This window comes from Carcharhinus amblyrhynchos, chromosome 10 (genome assembly GCF_965287045.1).
Source record: "Carcharhinus amblyrhynchos chromosome 10, sCarAmb.v2.hapA, whole genome shotgun sequence".
Classification (NCBI taxonomy): domain Eukaryota; kingdom Metazoa; phylum Chordata; class Chondrichthyes; order Carcharhiniformes; family Carcharhinidae; genus Carcharhinus; species Carcharhinus amblyrhynchos.
Window position 1 is genome coordinate 57,393,391 of NC_137333.1, and position 20,129 is coordinate 57,413,519.

General features: G+C 40.9%; 1 protein-coding gene across 5 annotated transcripts in view; it reads left to right on the plus strand.

Annotated features, from left to right (window-relative positions):
• tenm4 (teneurin transmembrane protein 4) overlaps nucleotides 1–20,129 on the plus strand; it is a 582,746-nt gene that overhangs the window by 465,523 nt on the left and 97,094 nt on the right. For 4 of the 5 annotated variants that reach the window (XM_080197086.1, XM_080197087.1, XM_080197090.1 and 1 more), the window contains 3 exons: nucleotides 338–538; nucleotides 7,903–8,088; nucleotides 15,855–15,881. In XM_080197086.1, the coding sequence (XP_080053212.1) occupies nucleotides 338–538; nucleotides 7,903–8,088; nucleotides 15,855–15,881 (414 nt within the window). The remainder of the gene's footprint in view (nucleotides 1–337; nucleotides 539–7,902; nucleotides 8,089–15,854; nucleotides 15,882–20,129) is intronic. The other variant, XM_080197088.1, reaches the window with a different exon arrangement.

Below are 20,129 nucleotides of genomic sequence, written 5' to 3' on the forward strand. Positions count from 1 at the left end.
TGCCTTTTTTTCTGTAAAGCACAATTTCCTCAAAATACTTGATGCTATGCAGAGCCTGAAAGCTTTCAGATCTAATGCAGCTCATATAAGCTATTCATTTCGAACACAGTGCTGGGGGCAGTCTATCTTCTGACCTCAGAGTGTCCCTACGGCTGAATCTGCAGAGTATGTAAATACTTTTTCAAACTGTAGTAATAACCATGACCTTGAGTGGTTTCCTGTGGCAGTTAGGCAAGACTTTTGGGTATGTATTATTTAATTGTTATGATCTGAAATAAGAGTTAGAATATGATAGGCTTCGGATTCTTAAACTGGTTGGTGCTTTACTGTTTTTCAGTGGACTGCTTAGACTCGACATGTTCTGGGCGAGGAATATGTGTTCGTGGAGAATGCCACTGTTCCACTGGCTGGGGTGGACCCAACTGCGAGACTCCAAGAACAGCTTGTGCAGACCAGTGTTCAGGGCATGGGACATTCCTACCAGATTCAAAGACCTGTAACTGTGATCTTCCCTGGACAGGCCATGATTGTTCTATGGGTAATACACTCAACTATTTCAACTTTCTTATAAGGGGCACAATTGGCCAATTTTCCACAGCTTTGTTGCGATGAAATCAAGCAGGGTCTGTAACATGTTACTCATACCTTGGTGATGTCTGCAGCACAGTGTCACCACCACATCTGACACTCAAGTTTTCACTCATTTAAAGAGGAATTGGTCGTCAAAATTTGGAAGTATTGATGTCAAGTTCAAAACTGAGTCATAGAATCCCTACAGTGCAGAAAGAGGCCATTTGGCCCATCGAGTCTGCACCAACCACAATCCCACCCATTCCTTACTCCCATATCCCTACATATTTACCCGCTAATACTTCTAACCTACACATCTCAGGACACTAAGAGGCAATTTTAGCATGGCCAATCAACCTAACCCACACATCTTTGGACTGTGGGAGGAAACCGGAGCACCCAGAAGAAACCCATGCAGACACGAGGAGAATGTACAAACTCCACACGAGCCAGGAATTGAACCCAGGTCCCTGGAGCTGTGAAGCAGCAGTGCTAACCACTGTGCTACCGTGCCGCCTTGTTTCTAATTGTTCGAGCTTTTTTTTTGGAAAGCAAATGAGGGCACATAATCATTTAATTTCGAGCTATCACATCCCATTAGAGAGAGCTGCTCCTTATTTCCTTCAATCCATGCTTCCTGCAAAAGAACCTTACATTTTTTTTCTATGATTATTATTTAAGCACAAGACCTACATGTAAATAATTGTGTGTTCAAACAATTCCTCACAGAACATCTGCTGTTCCATATCTAAACCTTCGTTCAATACATTTGTCTTCTTCCTGTATATATAGCATTTATGTAGCAAATGCATCCCTGGCTTCTAGATGTTTAGATACAATTTTAACATCTCATTAATTTTCCCTTTCTTCCAGTATATCATAGAGCTGAATCCTGAATCTGCAGCACCCGGCAAGGAGTAAAGTAAAAGTAAAGTTAAAGTTTATTTATTAGTGTCACAAGTAAGGCTGACATTAACACTGCAATGAAGTTACTGTGAAATTCCCCTAGTCGCCACACTCCGGCGCCTCGGGTCAATGCACCTAACCAGTACGTCTTTCAGACTGTAGGAGGAAACTGGAGCACCTGGGGGAAACCCACACAGATACAGGGAGAACATGCAAACTCCACACAGATAGTGACCCAAGCCAGGAATCGAACCCAGGTCCTTGGTGCTGTGAGGCAGCAGTGCTTACCACTGTGCTGCCCACAAATAACTCATGTTATTCTCATGAGTAACTTATGCTGAGAGTGCTGATCAGGAAATTGTAGGCCTTTACCTCCTGATTTTTCACTCAATCAATAAAACAGATCCAGCTTAATTTTATCTGAACCCAACCAGTTGATAGGCTATGAATCAGGCTACCTGTTAGATTCTATCAAATTGTATTGTTAACCAGCTCCAGTGAAGAGTAAAATTGAACACAATGTAAAATGGGTGGCCGCTCCTGTTAGTTTACTGCTGGACAAAGCAGGTTAGGTTGAAATGACCATCAGTGAGTCTATGGTTTCTCACCTTTTGCATCTCAATGGTAGCGCCTAGTTGGGAAATTGGCCCTTATGTTGCATTTTTGTGAAACAGAGTTCAAATAAATGCAAGGAATATTGTTTGGTTTAATTGCATGTCGATAAACCTTGGGCTGATTTTTACGCTGGGGATGAGATCCCCACCCTCTGCATAAATGTCAGGGGCATGTTCACTCACACATGGCCACCTCACCCCACAACACTTTAATGGCCTTTGGGCAGTCAATTGGCTTGAAGTGAGACTTCCACCCCCATTGCGGGAGGCAGTCCCATCTCCAAGGGCTGCCAGTCAATCCAACAGCACCACCTGGAGCAGTGACCACTGCTGGGACTGCAGCAAATCCCCAAAGAAAGCAGTCTGCAATACAAGTGGACTTGATGTTAAGTCTGTGGTCTCATCAGGGCCTGTGAGCCTGGCTGTGGCGAGGGGAACATTGAGCTGTGGTGGACAGGCAGGTGGGAAGAGGAAAACCATGGAGGTAGGGCCTGTTAGGGAGAATAATACAGCTATTCAGTTATAGTGTTCTTCACACTCTCACTCTCAAGAAAACCAAGTGAAAACTTTTAGAGTTTTAGACAAGGCCTTTATTAAAAACTATAATACAGGCTGGTCCCACTGCTCCAACTAGTGGCTCACCAGGGGGGACCTGATCCAAGAATTAAACAATAAGAATTTATTGTCACAATCCAGTTACAAGAAATTAGCATATACCAATCAAAAATTTACATTTGCACATATAGCATATCTATATCCACCCACAACTATTGATCAGGTTTACATCATGAATACAAAAGGAGATGGTGCCCAATTAAAACTTGTACAAGTCTTTCTAATTATAATATCAGCTAGCAATAATAGCTATATGTCTGACTAATGGTATATAAACCTCCCATATCTTCCATCTCCATTGTCCCTTGCTCTAATGGACATATATGCAGTGCAGCTGCACAGTGGCAAAGTGATTAGCACTGCTGCCTCACAGAGCCAGGGACACCAGGTTTAATTCTGGCCTTGGATCACTGTTTGTGTGGAGTTTGCACATTCTCCCTGTGTCTTCATGGTTTAGCTCCAGGTGCATCAGTTTTCTCCAACAGTCCAAAGATATGAGGGTTAGGTTGATTGGCTATGTTAAATTGCCCCATAGTGTCAGGAAGATTAGCAGGATAAATATAGGGAGTTCGGGGGATAGGGCCTGGGTGGGATTGTTGTCAGTGTGGGCCGAATGGCCTCCTTTTTAGTGCTGCTGGGATTCTATGATTCTATGTTGTTCAATTGAATGGTCCTTGACTCTTATCTAGGTCTGTTTTAATCAAGACATACCTTTCCCAATGTGCCAGAGATACAACTTGCAGCTTATATAATTTTGATTTTGAAACTTGTGTGATTGCTAACCCTTTCAGGGGCTCTGATAGGTACAGGAGATGAAAAGGGGGCACCTCTGCCATTCCCATGCACCAGCCTGTGGGTAAAATCCCATGTGCGCTGGGAAGAGACCGGCTTCGACTGTCCCACAGATGGGTGAGCATACCGGTAATCCCTTATGCTGCTGGTAAAACTGTGGTAGAGTCAGAGGTAGTGGCACCAGATATGGTATTGAATTTTACAGCCTGTCTCTGTGCCTACTTTTCTTAATGTTGGGTTCAGTATTTTTCCATTATTTTAGCATTTTTCAGCCCTTACCCTTGCAGATCTTTCAACAAGACCACTCCTGCTGCTTCTCAACACTTAATTTCAGATTCTTAGAAAATGGTTTGGCATGTTACTCATAGACAAAACAATAACACCCTTCCACTTATTTAGCCCAGGCTTATCCACTTGCACTGTATCTCCTGATTATGTAATACAGCCAGAACCTAGAGTCATAGGGGATCGATTCTCTAACCTCATCACACCTGGCGTAGATCGTACTGATCTCGGAGAATAACATGCGAGCCTAAAATCGGTTTTGCACCCGACACCTTTCCAATGCCGTGAACTGGATCACACCCAGAAAGATCGTGAAGGTGATTTGCATGAGATTGACTGGATTTCAGTCTTGTTGGCAGGTTCGGCACACAATCATTCCACCCCCCCCCCCCGTCCCAAAATGCTCCCACTTCTCTGGTGGGAGATTATGCTGGGGAGAATTACTACTGGACTTTGCTAACGGAGATCTGGCGAGCTAGCCACGCCAAGGGACTCAGATGCCATGGAAACCCCTGGGAAGCTGGGGGCATGATCAAGCCGTGCCCACCAGGCACCCTGGCAGTGCCCACTGGGTACCTTGGTAGTGACAGTTAGGTATCTGGCAGTGCCAGTTATACATCGCTGATGTGCTCAGGGTAGCACCAAGGGGAAGGGTCCTGGATGGGCGTTATGACAGCGGGTCATGCAGGGGTGGACTATGTTAGGGCTCATGATGGAGGGAGGTGCTTGTCGGGGGGTCATGATGGGAGATCCATCGAAAGGGCCCCAATGGCAGCAACCCATGGGGTGAGGAGGAGAAACATGCTGCTGATGAAGTGTGGGGTTGGGAGCGGGGAGGGTGTCATGCACTGTGAGATCGGGGTGCCTTTGCAAAATGGTGCCCGAGCAATCCGAAGCTGGGTTTGCCAGCATGTTTAGGCACACCCCCCACTCCCACCAAGACACACACACACACACACACACACACACACAATACCAGTGCAAACCTCCCAATTCACCAAAAAAGTGACTGAATTTGAGAGGATTGCGATGCGGAGCACGCCCGAGAGACTAGAGTGGATCACTCCTATTTTATCCATTGTGACACTTTTGAGAGAATTCCACCTATGGTGTAATCTGACTCCAGCATGAAGCAGAGTAAGATTCTTTGGAGGAATGAATTTAACCTCACTTTGGAGTCAGGTCAGATCTGACATCAAATTTATGCTGCTAAGGTGCAAGGATGAAGCGAAACCACTTTGCACATATGCAAAACCTATGGGGTGGGATTTTCCAGACACATTCGTCCTGAGACTGGAAAACCCCACCCGAGGTCAACGGACCTTTGCGTGGTCCACCCCCTGCCCACTACAATTCCGGTGGCGGGCAGGATGGGAAAATTCTGCGCAATGTGTCAATGCACCCCCTTCCCCAAAAGGAAATATGAACTCAGGATATGAAATCACTGCAGTAATAACTCAGTATTTGCATCAAAATTAATGGATAGAAAAACACATGGATTGTAAATTGGGTACATTGGTCACCCTGCCCAAGTTCTTAATATTTGCTTCTATTGCATTGTGCTTTGTATTGGGTACTAATTGGAAAGATATCTCCATAATTCACCACCACCCCACCCCAGCACCACCATTGCAATTTTAATTTTTAAATTGTTAGCCCCCTTCCTTTTCAGGATCCACCATTTCACAGTTTGGAAGGAAAGCAGAATTTCTACTCTTAGTTTGCACGGCTATTGTGCAGCAATTGTTATGCTTTGGACAGGCACTAGTTGACCTGCACAATATATTTTCATCCCTCCCTGCTGGCAAGGCCTTGGCCTGCCACAAATTCTTCTCAAAATAATGAGATTAGGATGGAGAAATCAGTGGTCAGGGACTTGTGGATATAGGCTGTTAACACAGTGCATCAGTACACCAAACCTAGTGCCGTAAATGAGCTTTCTCAAACACTGCTTATTTTTATACACTCAGTCATTTCAAAATTGAAAACCAAACTTCTTTTAATACTTTGGAGACTTGTTAGAATTCTGTTTGTGTTTCGTTTCATTCCTCTTGAAATTTTTGTTGTGCATTCATAAGATTTGGTGACCTTGCTGTAATAACTCAAGGATACTATCACACAATGTCGCGTGGTTTCCATAGCATTATATATATTTTGAATTGAAAATAAGAAAGTTAATCCCCTAAAGTGTTGAACAGGGAGACAGCAGTTTGAAGGCAAGAGAAAAAATGAAAATTAAATATGGAAGATTATCTTTCTTCATCTGAGAAAGCTATAAACAGAAACTTAGTAAACATCCCAGTTTTTAAATCTATTTTGTGATCAATGAGATCTCCTTTTTCACTGCTTAATAGACTGCAAAACATTTAATATCAATAGCTTGGAACTCATCATTTGGCTGAACTTATGTTTAGAGTAGCTTTAGCAAAGAGCTACAAGAAGAAGTGAATACGTGGGATTGATGTGCATCCTGTTTTTGAGTTCCATGTCCTATTTTTGAAAGTGGCCACTTGTGTGTGTTCCTTTGTATCAAATAATTAAAACTGGAAAAATTCTGAATCCCTCTGTCAAGTCCAGCAGCATGTTAATCTTTACTGTTCTTTGTCTGGATCTCTGCCTATCCTGTTTTGAAAATTAACTTATTATTTCAATAATTAAAGTAAATTTTTTAGATTATAACTTCTATTATATTTTCTGTAAACAAGGGGCTTGCAGAAAACTATTTGAAAATCCAATTTATGTGAATGTGCCTGCTGAGATTTTACTTGAATAATTTAGAAAGCTTTCTAAAGTTTTTATTGAAACTATTATTATTTTTGTCAGTCTGGCAAGCTTCGAGAAAATGCCTTTTCTCAGCAATTCTCAAGTTCTATGCTATCAAACAACTATTTAATTCAACTTCATTCATCTGAATCATAACAGCAGCAACTCTATAATTAAATATTTTTAAAACCCTAGGTCCGGATGTAACTGAAGCTTAAAACCAAGTGATTCTGTAATTAAAGTTTGACCACTTAAGATCGACCATATTTGATCTGTTTAATCTGAATAGCTTTTATTTCAGGATGGCTACATGGAAGGTGCAAGTGACACATTGTCATTTTACAGAGCATTTGAAGAGCATTTTTGTTTAGAAGTGAGATATATTGTGAAATTGCAACCAGTGCAATCTTTAGATTGTATTATTCCAAGTATTGAACCGCAAATAGGATCTGCTTCTTCAGTTTTGGTCAGTAAGGATATCTGATAAAATTGCCTGTATTTTACTTAAGTGTTGACCTACCTTAAATAAACGGATCAACACTATTGTTAAAACCGCAGACCGTAAAATGGCCTATAAAAATCCTTTGTTTGTATTTCTAATGACGATGCTAACCTGTAGGTTTGGCGGGTTGATGCTTCATTAAAAATAACAGAGGGATTTCATGCATTCTACAATTTATGAACATGTGATTAATATCACACAGTGCAATAGCTTCGCTGAAACCTACGTAAATGCAAATAAGGGTAAGAAAGTCCTGCTACGCTAGAATCTCAATTTAAAAGCATACAAACATGTTGAGACACTTGAAATGTCTTGAAGTGAAAAAAATGTTTAGTTTGTCACTGTTATTATCTTCTGAATCTTAAAAAAGCTCAAAGTAGAAAAGCTGAAGATCTTTGAGGATTTTTTTAAAAGTTGGCTCTATCCCTTTATCATACACAACAATATTGAACAATCAACATTTTCTAAGATCATTCGTCTGAGTTCTGTGTTTATAAAATAATGTTTTCATTCAGTCTTAACCTTCTTACCATCTATCTTGCTTCATGCTACCACTGACACATTTCTAATTAAATGTGATATTTCATACATTTCCTGCAGAATCTCAGCTATCCTTTTTCATCACAAAAGGACAGTGAACAGTAATAGTTATCATGAGCTAGTAAGAGAAATAGGTGGACCATTTGAGGATGGCGTCTGTAATCCTTATTTTATTATAATCATCTTATTAAATCCTTATTGTTGAAAGGAATTAACTACTAAGAGTGTAAAAAATCCTTTTATTCCTGCTTGACCTAAGCACTGAACTGTTGCATCTTTGACAATAATACAAGGATTTGCCTGTGCCTCCCACAGAGATTTGTGCAGTAGACTGTAGCGGCCATGGAGTTTGCATTGGAGGCACCTGTCGCTGTGACGAAGGCTGGATGGGGAGCATCTGTGATCAGCGAGCGTGTCACCCACGCTGCAGTGAGCATGGGACTTGTAAGGATGGCAAGTGTGAATGCAGCCCTGGATGGAATGGAGAGCACTGCACTATCGGTAGGACTTAAGAAAAGCATGTTTAATCTATTTGTGCTACTTAGTCTAGCATGAGAGGTTTTTTAATGGGATTTTAAACTTCTGTTGTGAATTTTCATTTGTGAATGCATGAGTGTCCTTTAGAGCAAAAGAGATGGGAACACTTTGGCCCTTTCATTGTTGAGTACATTTTGTGGCTTGCAGTATAGGAAGCCCCTTCTATCACCCTGTAGTTCAAAATCATATTTGTAAAAAGACTCTGATTCAATTGTAATAAGCAGATTCACTATGAATTGTGAGGCATTGACCAATACAGCTATAAGGAAGGTTTAAAATGTCAATATAAGTAAGAATTCCCCCATATTACTTCAAAATTTCTGTATTTTAGATCAATTTAGATTAGAATTGATTATTTAAAATTAATATCTAGTCAATTTTATTGATAAATTTGGAGACAATTTTGAAGCCAGTTTTACTTACGTGACAGTGTCAGCTCTATTTAAACACTACACTAATCTTATTCCATGCTATCAATAACTATCTCTAGTCTGTAGGAATGTGGAGAGCAAACGTGCACCTCAGTGGAATTTCATTACAGGACCTTAGCTTCAAAATACCTGCCGAACATTTGTGGTGTTGATAATCTGTGTTATGTTAGGTACGTGTGCAACATATGAGACTTTGCAGCTTTAATAAATAGCACTCTAATGAAGATTAGTGGAGTGTTGTCCATTAAAGAAAGATTGCAATGAAGTTATTTTCATGATGTGAAATGCCACTTTATCCCACATGTGCACCATCTGTCCCAAGTTATTGCTGCACAGTTCTGTTTCATTAGCAACAGTTTGCTGCCATGAAAAGTCTCAACAACCTGTCATTTATTTTACCTATTACCTTACAGTTGCAGTAAGTAATAGTCTCCTGATATAATACAAGCTTCAATAAGATGATCTATTGGAGTGTACATTATGTTCCTTGGAGATGCTTTTGGGGCCATCTTTTGATCTTCTCTGCTCTAGTAGAAAAAAGTCCATGACTTCTAATTTTGTTGATTATTGTTGAGATGCTTCACAATTCCTATGTGAATAGGAAATTTGTCACAACTGAGCCATCGAGCATAAGAAAACATGAACCTGAGAACCTTTCAAGGAGAAACACATGGCTTCTCCTGAATAGTGATTGCCTTGGTCCGAAATCAATTGCATTTTAATGTAAAGTAGACTCTACCAGACTCTACTCGGGGTATGTAATATTTCTAGGCAAAAGTAAAATAATGAAAAAATAATTACTCTTTTGCCATCCTCTAACTGGTTAACAGTGTTGCTACTTTATTTTTGTGTTTTAGTCTTTGCATGGATGTTTACTTTATCTCTTGATGTTCTGTCTGTGCCAAGATGTGACTTGCTTTGCAAATGGGCATAACTGTGTCACATTTCTAAAGCATTTGCATGCACTCCTCTTCTAAAGCAATATAAAACGTTGGTCCTGTGTAAATGAAATGTAAAATTAAAACAAATGGTGATATGTAAATCTGAAAACATATATCTATGAAAATTAATGCAAGATGAGCCGTTTTTACTTCACAGCGCCATTCAGTGACATCTTGTTGCTTAACTGTTTATGGATAGAGCTTTTCAGAGAAGTAGATTATTTATTTTTAGTATTGATCATCTGTACATTAACTTGTTTCAATTTGTAGATAAAATGTTCTTTCAATAATAAGATACGTTACTGATATGATAAAATCTTTTAAGAAAATAAATTATTGATTAAAGAATTAAATATTCAGGCAAAATGGAGTTCAAAAGAAGGGACATGATGATACAGTGGGGTAAGGAAGGTGGAACAGAGAGTGAGTGGTCTGCTTGTTCCCTGCCCCTCTCCACCCCCTGTCTCAGCAAAGCCAATCAACCACTGGACAATCAACTGGCAGTGTCCCAGGGACAAGCGGACACTTAGCAGTGTGGAGAGTTACTCCGAGTGCAATCAAGCATCAAGGCTGGGATACCAAGTCGGAGAGGGGTGATGCCATGAACAGAAAGTTGGTAAAGGCTCTCTGCCCTCTCAATCTCTGCTTATTTCTCATGGCAACTCGAAGGAATGAATAAAGGAAGTCAGAAATCACACACAGGTGGCACAGTGGTTAGCACTGCTGCTTCACAGTGCCAGGGATCCGGGTTCGATTCCCGGCTTGGGTCACTGTCGTGTGGAGTTTACACGTTCTCCCTGTGTCTACGTGGGTTTCCTCCCACAGTCTGAAAGATGTGCTGGTTCGATGCATTGACCCAAATAGGTGCCAGAATGTGGCGACCAGGGGAATTCACAGTAACTTCATTGCAGTGTTAATGTAAGCCTTACTTGTGACTATTAAATAATAAATAAATACAAAGGCTGCTACATTTAGCAGCATACTCTGCAGCTACATCCAGCTGTGGTACAATTGACAGGCCTTCTCTCCTGCACTTGGCCACCCTCTCATACTAGTTGTAAAGCACTCCTGTCTGATGTTTGAAAAAATGGAGTAGACAATGAAAAGTTTTGTACAATAGGGTCATTAGCAAGCTCAATTGTTTGTTAAGTGATTATTTCAAATGACCAATGGATTTCTGATTTCCTTGCCCGCTTGCCTTCTGTAATATTGGAAACTGGCATGATGACATTAGATTGCCAACCTGATATCAGTACCTCAAAATATACATACACATGAAGATGAGGGGTGGAGGGGGTGTACCGTCCAATTTGCAGCCATAAAGTACAACCCCAGATTTCTGGATGTTTCCTACTGAGGTTACACCTTTGCTGAAAATCAAACACATTATTAAATAACCAGTGATTCTGGTGCTGAGGAAACAAAATCTACAATACTTACCACATTCAAAAAACATCCTTAAACCTTGTAAACACAAAGCAATGTGAGTCAATTTATGCACTGCATCTTCATGATTAAATCTTTAAGCACTGGTATAATTCTGGTGAACTTTGCTGTACCTACTCCAAGTCCAGAATATTTTTATGAGGTGTGGTGCCAAAAATGGAACACACGACTCAAGATGGAGTGTAATCAAACCCCTACACAGCTGAAGCCAAACTTCCTCCCTTTTGAATTTCAATGTCCTTGATCTAAAGGCTAATTTTTCATTAGGCTTTTTGAATATTTCTCCACTCAAGTGATGGAATCTTTCCGGACACTTGGAATAGTAAATTCAGGTGGGATATGTAATCCTTTAAAAACCTTATCCACATGTGAGATGTTGGTTCTTTTGACACTGAATTTATTTTTCATTGGATAAATATATTGCTGCATTCTGTATTTTAGATCATTGTGATGTAAGAATGTCAGAAATAGAAGCAGGCATAAGCCATTTGGCCCTTCAAATTTCCTCCACTATTCAATAAGATCATGGTTGATCTAATTGTCCATTTTCCTGCCAACCCTTTGACATTCTCACAGATCAAAAATCTGTCTAACTCTTAAATATATTCAATGACCCAGTCTTCACTGCTCTGTGGGAAGAGGATTCTAATGATAAATGATTCTCTGAAAGAAAATATTCTCCCTCATCTCCATCTTAAATAGGAGATCCCATTTTTGAAAATGCAGTGCTTTGGTATAGCTCCACCCTCTAGGGAAAACATTCAGTATCCACCCTGTCAAGCCTCCTCAGAATCCTATAAATTCCAATAAGATCATCTCTCATTCTTCTGAACTTCAATACATATAGACCAAACCTGCTCAAGCTTTCCTCAAGAGACAGCTCCTGAGTCGTTGGAGAAACCAACCTGGTGCATGGGTAGCATGGTGGCACAGTGGTTAGCACTGCTGTCTCAAAGGACCAGGGACCTGGGTTGGGTTCCCAGCTTGGGTCAGCGTCTGTGTGGAGCCGACATGCTCTCTCCACGTGTGCGTGAATTTCCTCCGAGTGCTCCAGTTTCCTCCCACAGTCCGAAAGATATGCTGGTTAGGTGCATTGGCCATGTTAAACTCTCCCGTAGTGTACTCGCCTAGGTGCCGGAATGTGGGACTGGGGGATTTCAACACGTTGCAGTGTCAATATAAGCCTACTTCAGACACTAATAACAAAACTTAAACTTAAAAACTGAATGCTTTGTATACTGCCTCCAATGCAAGTGTATTCCTTCTTAAATAAGATCATTTAAACTATACACAGTACTGGCATGTATCATCTCATCAATGCCCTGTACAGTTGTATCAAGACTTCCCTACTTTTATGCGGGTATCCCTCTTACAATAAAGGCAAATATTTCATTTATATTCCTAAATGCTTGCTGTGCTTACATACCAAACTTTTGTGATCTATGTATGAAGATATGTGGGTCCCTCTCCACCATAGCATTCTGCAGACACTTTCTCCATTTAAATAATAGTCTGCATTTCTATTCTTCCTAGCAAAGTGGAGAACCTCATTTCCCCCATTATGCTCCGACTGCCTGTGTTTTTTCCACTCACTTAGCCTATCGATGTCTCTTTACAGGCTCAGTTTACCCTCCTTGCAGAATGCTGTCCCACTTATTTTTAAAGCCTCAGCAAATTTGACCAAATATATTTGTTCCTTTCAGTGATTGAAGTCCCCGCAGTTATTCCTGTGGCATTCCACCAGTTTAGAATTTGCCAATTTGAAAATCACCCTTCTATTCCCACTCTGTCCAGAGTTTTACACTCCCTGCCCAGCAGTTTCTGAGGGAGCAGAAAATAGCATGGAAATGTTTCCATCTGGGATCATGTCTGCCCCACCTTAGACCTGATTTTACGGTGGGGTGTACAGCTCCTGGACAGGAAACCCATCCTTGCTCCTATTAAGGCCGTTTTGCCCACTTGATGGCCACTTAAGGGCCTGTTCCATCCCCACCTTAATTTTAGGCTGGCGGGTACTGGATGACTGAGGGTGCGAAGCTGAAAAGGTTTCCACTCTTGATCTTAGGCAGGAAGGGGAAAATGTTGGAATTAGAAAGCCTCATCAGACTGAGGACTTCCTTCTCTCAGAGACCAAGGAGCCCCAGCCCTCCCAGCCCTGCCTCTCCTCCTGGTCTACACCCGAGCAATGCAATTGCCACTCACCAACTGACACCCCCAGGAAATCTTCTAACATCCTGCTTCAGGAGCCCTGGTATTTATCAGCACTGTGGTCCCAGGACTTAATCTCCGGCACAGGCACTGCAATACTTCTTCCAGCCACTGCTGCACTGTGCGTCTGGATAGCCTGGACGGCTATCAGCCAATCTGATTGGTTGACTAATCTCCAAGGAGGGCCTTCTGTCCAAGTGTGGACAAAAATGTCACCTGCGGCCAATCACTGCTTACTACAGTGTGATATGGCAGAGGGCCTGTAAGATTCAGCGGGATTGTATTCCTCACTAACTCTCAGGATAATGGGTAACCAGTACTAGCCATCCTGAAAATGCAGGTCTCTGTTTCCTGCCTATCAACCAATCTTCTATTACCCATCTATTCACACTCTGTCCAGAGTTTTACACTCCCTGCTATCTAAGCCGATTTATTACCTAATCCTCTATCTGAGCCGATATATTACCCCACCAGCTTGTGTGGCATGTGGCATATTATTAAATGCCTTTTGGAAGTTCCAATACACTATAGCTATTGGTTCCCCTTTATCCACCCTGGTTGTTACATTCTCAAAGAACTCGAATAAAATCATCAAATATAATTTCCCTTTCTCAAACCATGCTTGATTTTTCACAATGTCCTGCTTCTACTGCCTACAGAATGGATTCTCGCATCTTCCCAATGACAGCTGTTAGATTAATTGGCCGGTATTTCCCTGCTTTCTTGCTCCCGCCTTTCTGGAATAGAAGTGTTGTGTTTGCAGTTTTCTAATCTGCATGGGGCTTTCCAAAATATAAGGAATTTTGGAAGAATATAACCATTACAACCACTAGCTCTGTAAACATTTGTTTTAAGACCCTAGGGTGCAGGTCCAGGGGACTCATCAGCCTTTAGTCTCAATAGTTTCCTCGTACTTTTTCTCTAGTTTGTTTTAAGTTTCTCTGTCCCTTTTGCCACTTGATTTTCTCTTATTATTACTAGAATGTTTTTCTGTCTTCTTCCACAACAGATACAAAATACTGTTCAAAGCCTCTTTCATTTCCTAATTTCCCATTATGAATTCCTCAGTCTCATCCCTAAGATACCAACAGTCACTGACTTCCAATGTTCCTTCAAATCAACTTCAAATTCTTTGATCTTGTCTACTAATCTCTCCACAGCCTTCCATCGCCAGTGTGAGTGATCGTCTCCAGCATGGCTATCATCCCAAACTGTTTTCCAATGTCATCTCATTTTAATACATGAAAATGAATGTCACCCAAGATATCTCAGCAAAGCCTAAACAGCATTATAACATTCAGCACATCATTATTAAAGTTCACAAATTATGGATTAACATTAAAAACCTGTGTTCTTAAAATACTTTACAAAAAGTTAACATTTTGTGCACATATAGTTTTCAGCCAAGCTCTCCACGTTCCCCAGTGACATCAGACTCAGTGAAGCCTCTCTCCCCCAAACCCCTACACGCAGTAATGAACCGCTCTTTCCCCCACCATCATCCCCTATCACCTTCCCGCCACCTCTTTTAGTTTCATTGCCAGTGCCAGTGCAGCAGTTGCCAGCCTGGGGTGAGGAGCAAGTACGAAAGGAGCTAAAACATGGTAAAGTTAGAAGCCGACACTCGCATTCCCAGCTCAGCTGCACATCCTCCCGGTTTGTCCTGCACGATGTCTGTCACTGAGTTACACCTGCCTGCCTCTGTCTGCACCAAGTTGGCACACAAATATCCTGGGCCTGTCTGGCACTCACCACTAAAAGTGTTTTCTGAGGTAGAGGGCACTTTGGGATCGCTGCCATTCCTTAATACTTGGAACAAGCAATCAGTGAGACCAGCCAAAGCCTCAGCATTGTTGCCTTGAAGAAGACAGAGCTCACAATTCCACACAGTTTTGAAACTCCTGTCTTAAATTGAAGTAATGTTTGCTGTTTCAATTTCATCGTCAGAGAAATCACAAGCTTGGTGATTTCAAAGTAAAGAAGAATTTCATTTTCTGAATAGATAGGGAGAAAGCAAAAGTAAGTTGGGAAAGCAAACTTAATATTTAAAGTATTATAGAGAGCCATGTATAATCTGGTTATTTGCGACGTGTGTTATTCTGATTACCTACATGCAACATGAATCACAATTCCACTTCAAATTATAATCATAGATCTGCAGTGTCATTACACTACAGAAGGACACTGGCTCTCCAATGAACATCCAGTCAGTCCCTTTCTCCCACTCTACCCCATAGTCCTGTATTACCTTTCGTTACCTTTGCGACAAGCACTTTCAAGTGCTTCTCATTTTGTGCAGTGAAAATAATTTGTACCACATTTAATCTCAGTAGTTTGTACTAGGGAAGTTAGATCATCTCAACTCAATGTATTCAGTTGGACATTGTGTTAAGTGATGTTTTCATGGCAGTGAAATTTCACTACAGAATTGTGGCCTCAAACTTGAGGTCCTGTTCATATTTTGACTCTAGTGGAAAATATAAAAACAGCTCTGAAGATAAAGCAGTGCCATCTAGGAAGAAAATGGCATAGACCTTTTTGTCACTATGAAAGCCTTGTTGGTTCTTGACATTGTTTTCTTGCTGTAAATGTCCTACTTTCCTTTCTGTTTTATGCTAATTGATTAACCTCTCATGTCTCTTAGCTAGTAGAAATGTTCTTACTTCAACCTTTCCTGAACGCCCTTTCTGCTTTATCTCTCAAGCTCACTATCTGGATAAGGTAGTGAAAGGTATGGCTTTATTCCTATATCTTTAGTAAACTGTTTACGATGTGATTTTAAAATTCATCTTTTAGAATTTCTAATTCTGTCGCTGTTGTCATCATTCTTCATCAGTCTGATGCAGTCCGCTTAGCTTTATTCACTGGCTTGCATTTGTAATAAGTTGATGGCCTGTTGCTGTAAACTGTCCTTTCAGAATTATTTTATTATTTCCATTGGTAATATTTCAGAGAAATGCAATTGCTAATGAACTAGACCATTGAGTTCCTTAGTGAGAAAAGGGAGAAAGGCTGCTACAAGTACACCCATAGATATTAACTTTTTTACTCTCCTGCCAAATTTTAATAAATTCACGCATCTGAAGTATGTGAATAGAAAGAAATATGCACATACATTAAAATAATTACATTGCGGAGTTATACAGCCCATGCTATGGTGGTTGAAAGTATGAGTACTCTCAAAGGCTGATATTGAAGCCTGCCAAATTATGCAAGTGTATAGTGTGAAGATATTTTCATGTATGGCTCAATGATTGTAATAAATTAATGTATGCCATATCCTAACAAATTAACGTTAAATTCGAGGACTGGTTGCCTATCCATTTGCCTCAGATTTAAGGAGTTCTGTTAAACTTTGATTGGAATTCTCCAACTTGGCAGCTGAGATTATCTGGTTCCACTACTGTGAACAGAGACTTGGCTAAGCACCAAATTCTCCATTCTAACTAGCAGCAGTAGCAGGGTGTGCGAGACTGGATAATTCTGACAATTAACTGGCTCTTTGGTATCTGTACTTCATCAAACATCAAAAATGTACAGACCCAATTTTGAATTGATGGTGAAAATTTTCACAGATTCACTTGAATGTAACCTATGTGTAGTTATATAATCCATTAAGGGCAATTTCATAAACTACTGGATTTTAAAAATTGTTTGCTGAGCTTGCTGTTGTTTCAACCTCTTGAACACTTCATTGGCAAGCTGAACCATTGTTCCACCATCAGAAAAATGACAGAAGAATATAATGATTATTACAGTTCCCAGTTCTGATGACAAGTTTGACCGTGAACTATTTACCCACGCTCTTTCTATAGTTGCCTTCCATCCTGTCATGTACTCCAGCATTTTATTCTTTGACTTTTTTATCCTTAACTACATCCACAGATGCCTGAACAAAATTAGAGAAACATATACAATCCTGAACGTTAAATCAGCATTATAATATTATTGTGATATTGAATTCTGCTTGTTGCTACTCAGAGGAACCATTCAGTCTGTTAGCTGAATATCTGCTTAATTTTTTTTGTGTATAGCTTGTTGTTGAATGAAAATTTCACAGAACCCTGCAAAACAATGTCACACACTTTAAAAAGAAAATTGTATGTGTTCTGCTCTGAACAGTCACTGTTCAAAGCTTTTTATGTTGCATCTTCCATAGTTTGGGGACTAAACTGGACTCATTCGTTAGGCACTATATAATCAACAAAGTGTCAAGAATGGGATCCAAGCTACACATACATATTTCCTGTGAGCAGTGAGCAGGACTCCATATTGATAGAATAGTTTACATGCGTTACAAATGACCACAGCTATGTAAATGAAGAAGCGATACAGTGACGCAAAATGAGTGTGCACCTGGAATTTGAAACCACTGTTGCTATTTAGCAATAGCAATTCCACACAATTCCACGTTCCTGAGCACACCCAGGCTTTATCTTACATTGCTGAACATAATGTTAGATGGATGAAAGGAGCACTCTCACTCCCAACTTCCCCCTCCATCCCCCTCCATCACCATTTAAAGGAATCAGAAAGTACTTACAGGTTAGTTGTTGGATTATTTTTTCTGGTTTTGAATACTTTGTCGGGGATGGTCTGTTTGGCCTGTTTTTGTCATATAAAATATTGTGCTTAAAGAAGTTGCTTCCAGACATGTGTGGCCTCTTAGGGCTTCCTTGACTAATTGACCATGAACTGGGTGAATGACCAGAGACCCCAGAGAGTAGGATATGCTGCTGGAGGAGATGAAGATATTGGAGAGAAAGAGAGTGGCCCTCATCCAATTGCCATATCCACAGAGGGTATTCAGACTCTCTTCCTTCAGCAGTGACCAATGCATTAGATATTTTCATTTTGATCAAGAGATCACGAGTGAAATCTGTCAACTGCTGTAGCCAAAACTGCAGCTCAAAACAGGATAGTTCATAAGTTCATAAGATATAGGAGCAGAATTAGGCCATTTGGCCCATCGAGTCTGCTCTGCCATTCAATCATGGTTGATATGCTCCTCATCCCCATTTTCCTGCCTACTCCCCATAACCCTTCAACGCATTAAAAATGTCTAACTCCTCCTCAAATGCACTCGCTGTCTCAGCATCCACCGCACGTTGGGGTAGCAAATTCCACAGATTCACAACCCTTTGGGAGAAGTAGTTTCTCCTCAATTCTGTTTTAAATTTGTTATCCTTTTAAATAAGGACAGCATTGCCTGTGACCATCAAGCTGAAATGGTATTTATTTTTCTGGCTCTATTTTGCTTCCTTCTGGAGATACAAGCAGCACCTTGTATTCTGCAGTGCATTCCTGTATGAGGAAGGTCACAGAGATTCTTTCTATAAAGCGAGAAACACCTTATTCTGCCTTGACCGGCACAAACAGGGAGAGTGTGCATCAAGTCGGCAGGAAAATACAGCTTTGCCCATGCTGCAGAATGCCATTGACTGCACGTGCATTTTCTTGTGTGCGCTTCATCATTTTCATTGAAATGGATTTTATTCACACAAAGTGCACTTGGGTGTGACCACAGGCAGCACATCAGGCAGATGAACGCTCATTATCCTAGCAATAGTCACCATTTTTTCATTCTGCATCAGGTTCTGTGCCACTTGCATTTGACAAGTCAAAGGCTGGATACTGATGACAAGGGCTATCTCACATGACATGCCTCCTGACTCCAGTCAGGAGCCCATGCAGATGTGAACAACAGGCTGACAACGTTGTCTCAAGAAACATTCCCAGCACCATCCTCTAGCAATGTTTCCAGTACCTGGACAGCTTTGCAAGAGCCCTGCAGAACTCAGCAAGCCGGTGTCAACATTTGTTGTTGGTCATATGCTGCCTGTTGAACAACCTGGCCAGTGCGAAAGAACAACCTTTGCCGCCATACGTGCTGAGAGAAGCAGAGGAGATGGAAGACAAGGAAGAGGAGGAGGAGGATGAAAGACAAGAATAATAAGATAACAATAATAGGACAACAACAACTGTAAGGAGGGGAAGGGAGGTCCATTTCTGCCTGAAATCTATGTGCAAATCTCAGTACAAAGCCCTGTTCCAAGTTGTTGGTTGTCTCCTCCATAGTGTTTGACACTGAGCACAGGCTTCCTAGCAGGCTTTCCATTGCATCAAGCATTTGGTTTGTGTACACCCATTACTTTTCCTCTGTAGCTTGATCCATCAAAGTTGTCACCTAAGTCCCCTGCAGCAGAATTAGTCTGTGACCTCTTCCTCTGTAAGCTGACGCCTGCAGTATTCCTGTCAACCCCTTGGCTTCCACAGACTAGAGTTCTGGATCCCACCACATGCAGATTCCCCCATCATTTCCCCTAAAATATATACAGTGTTAGTCTCTGATCTGGTGGATGCAAGCGTGCGACTAAGTGATGGTGACTCTTCATCTTTACTCTCTTTCAGTTCGGACTCAGATCGGAAGGCCCATGGACACGGCTGCTGTCTGCCTTTGCAGGGTGGGCAACACCAGGCCATGAGCAGTGGCTGCAATGGGAACACTTCCATCCTAAGTCTAGATGATTACTACTCCTATTCATAAATGTTGCAATATGTGTGACTGCATAAAACACTTTCTGATATGAATTTTGCTAACTACAGGGTTCCCAGGCCTTTGGTTCTGAACTATTTGCCTTTACCATCGTACCTTGCGATAACCTGCTTTCAGCTGAAGTGAACAATAATTCATACAATACTTAAAAATACATTAAAATATCAGTACATGTGTTTTAAAATCATAATTACTTGTTTAATTCTCTTACAACATTCACAAATGTGTAAAGTATTCTCTCATTAGCTTATTAGCTTGTTTCATGGATCATTTAACTACTTACTGGTAGTCCTGTCAATGCCATAATAGATTCTGTTTAAAAACCTTATTAACTGGTTAGAAATCTCCCACAGCACATGCCCAATAGTATTTTAAGGTTGTAGACCCAAATGCTTCACAATAGTGTGCCTGTGCATTCAGTGT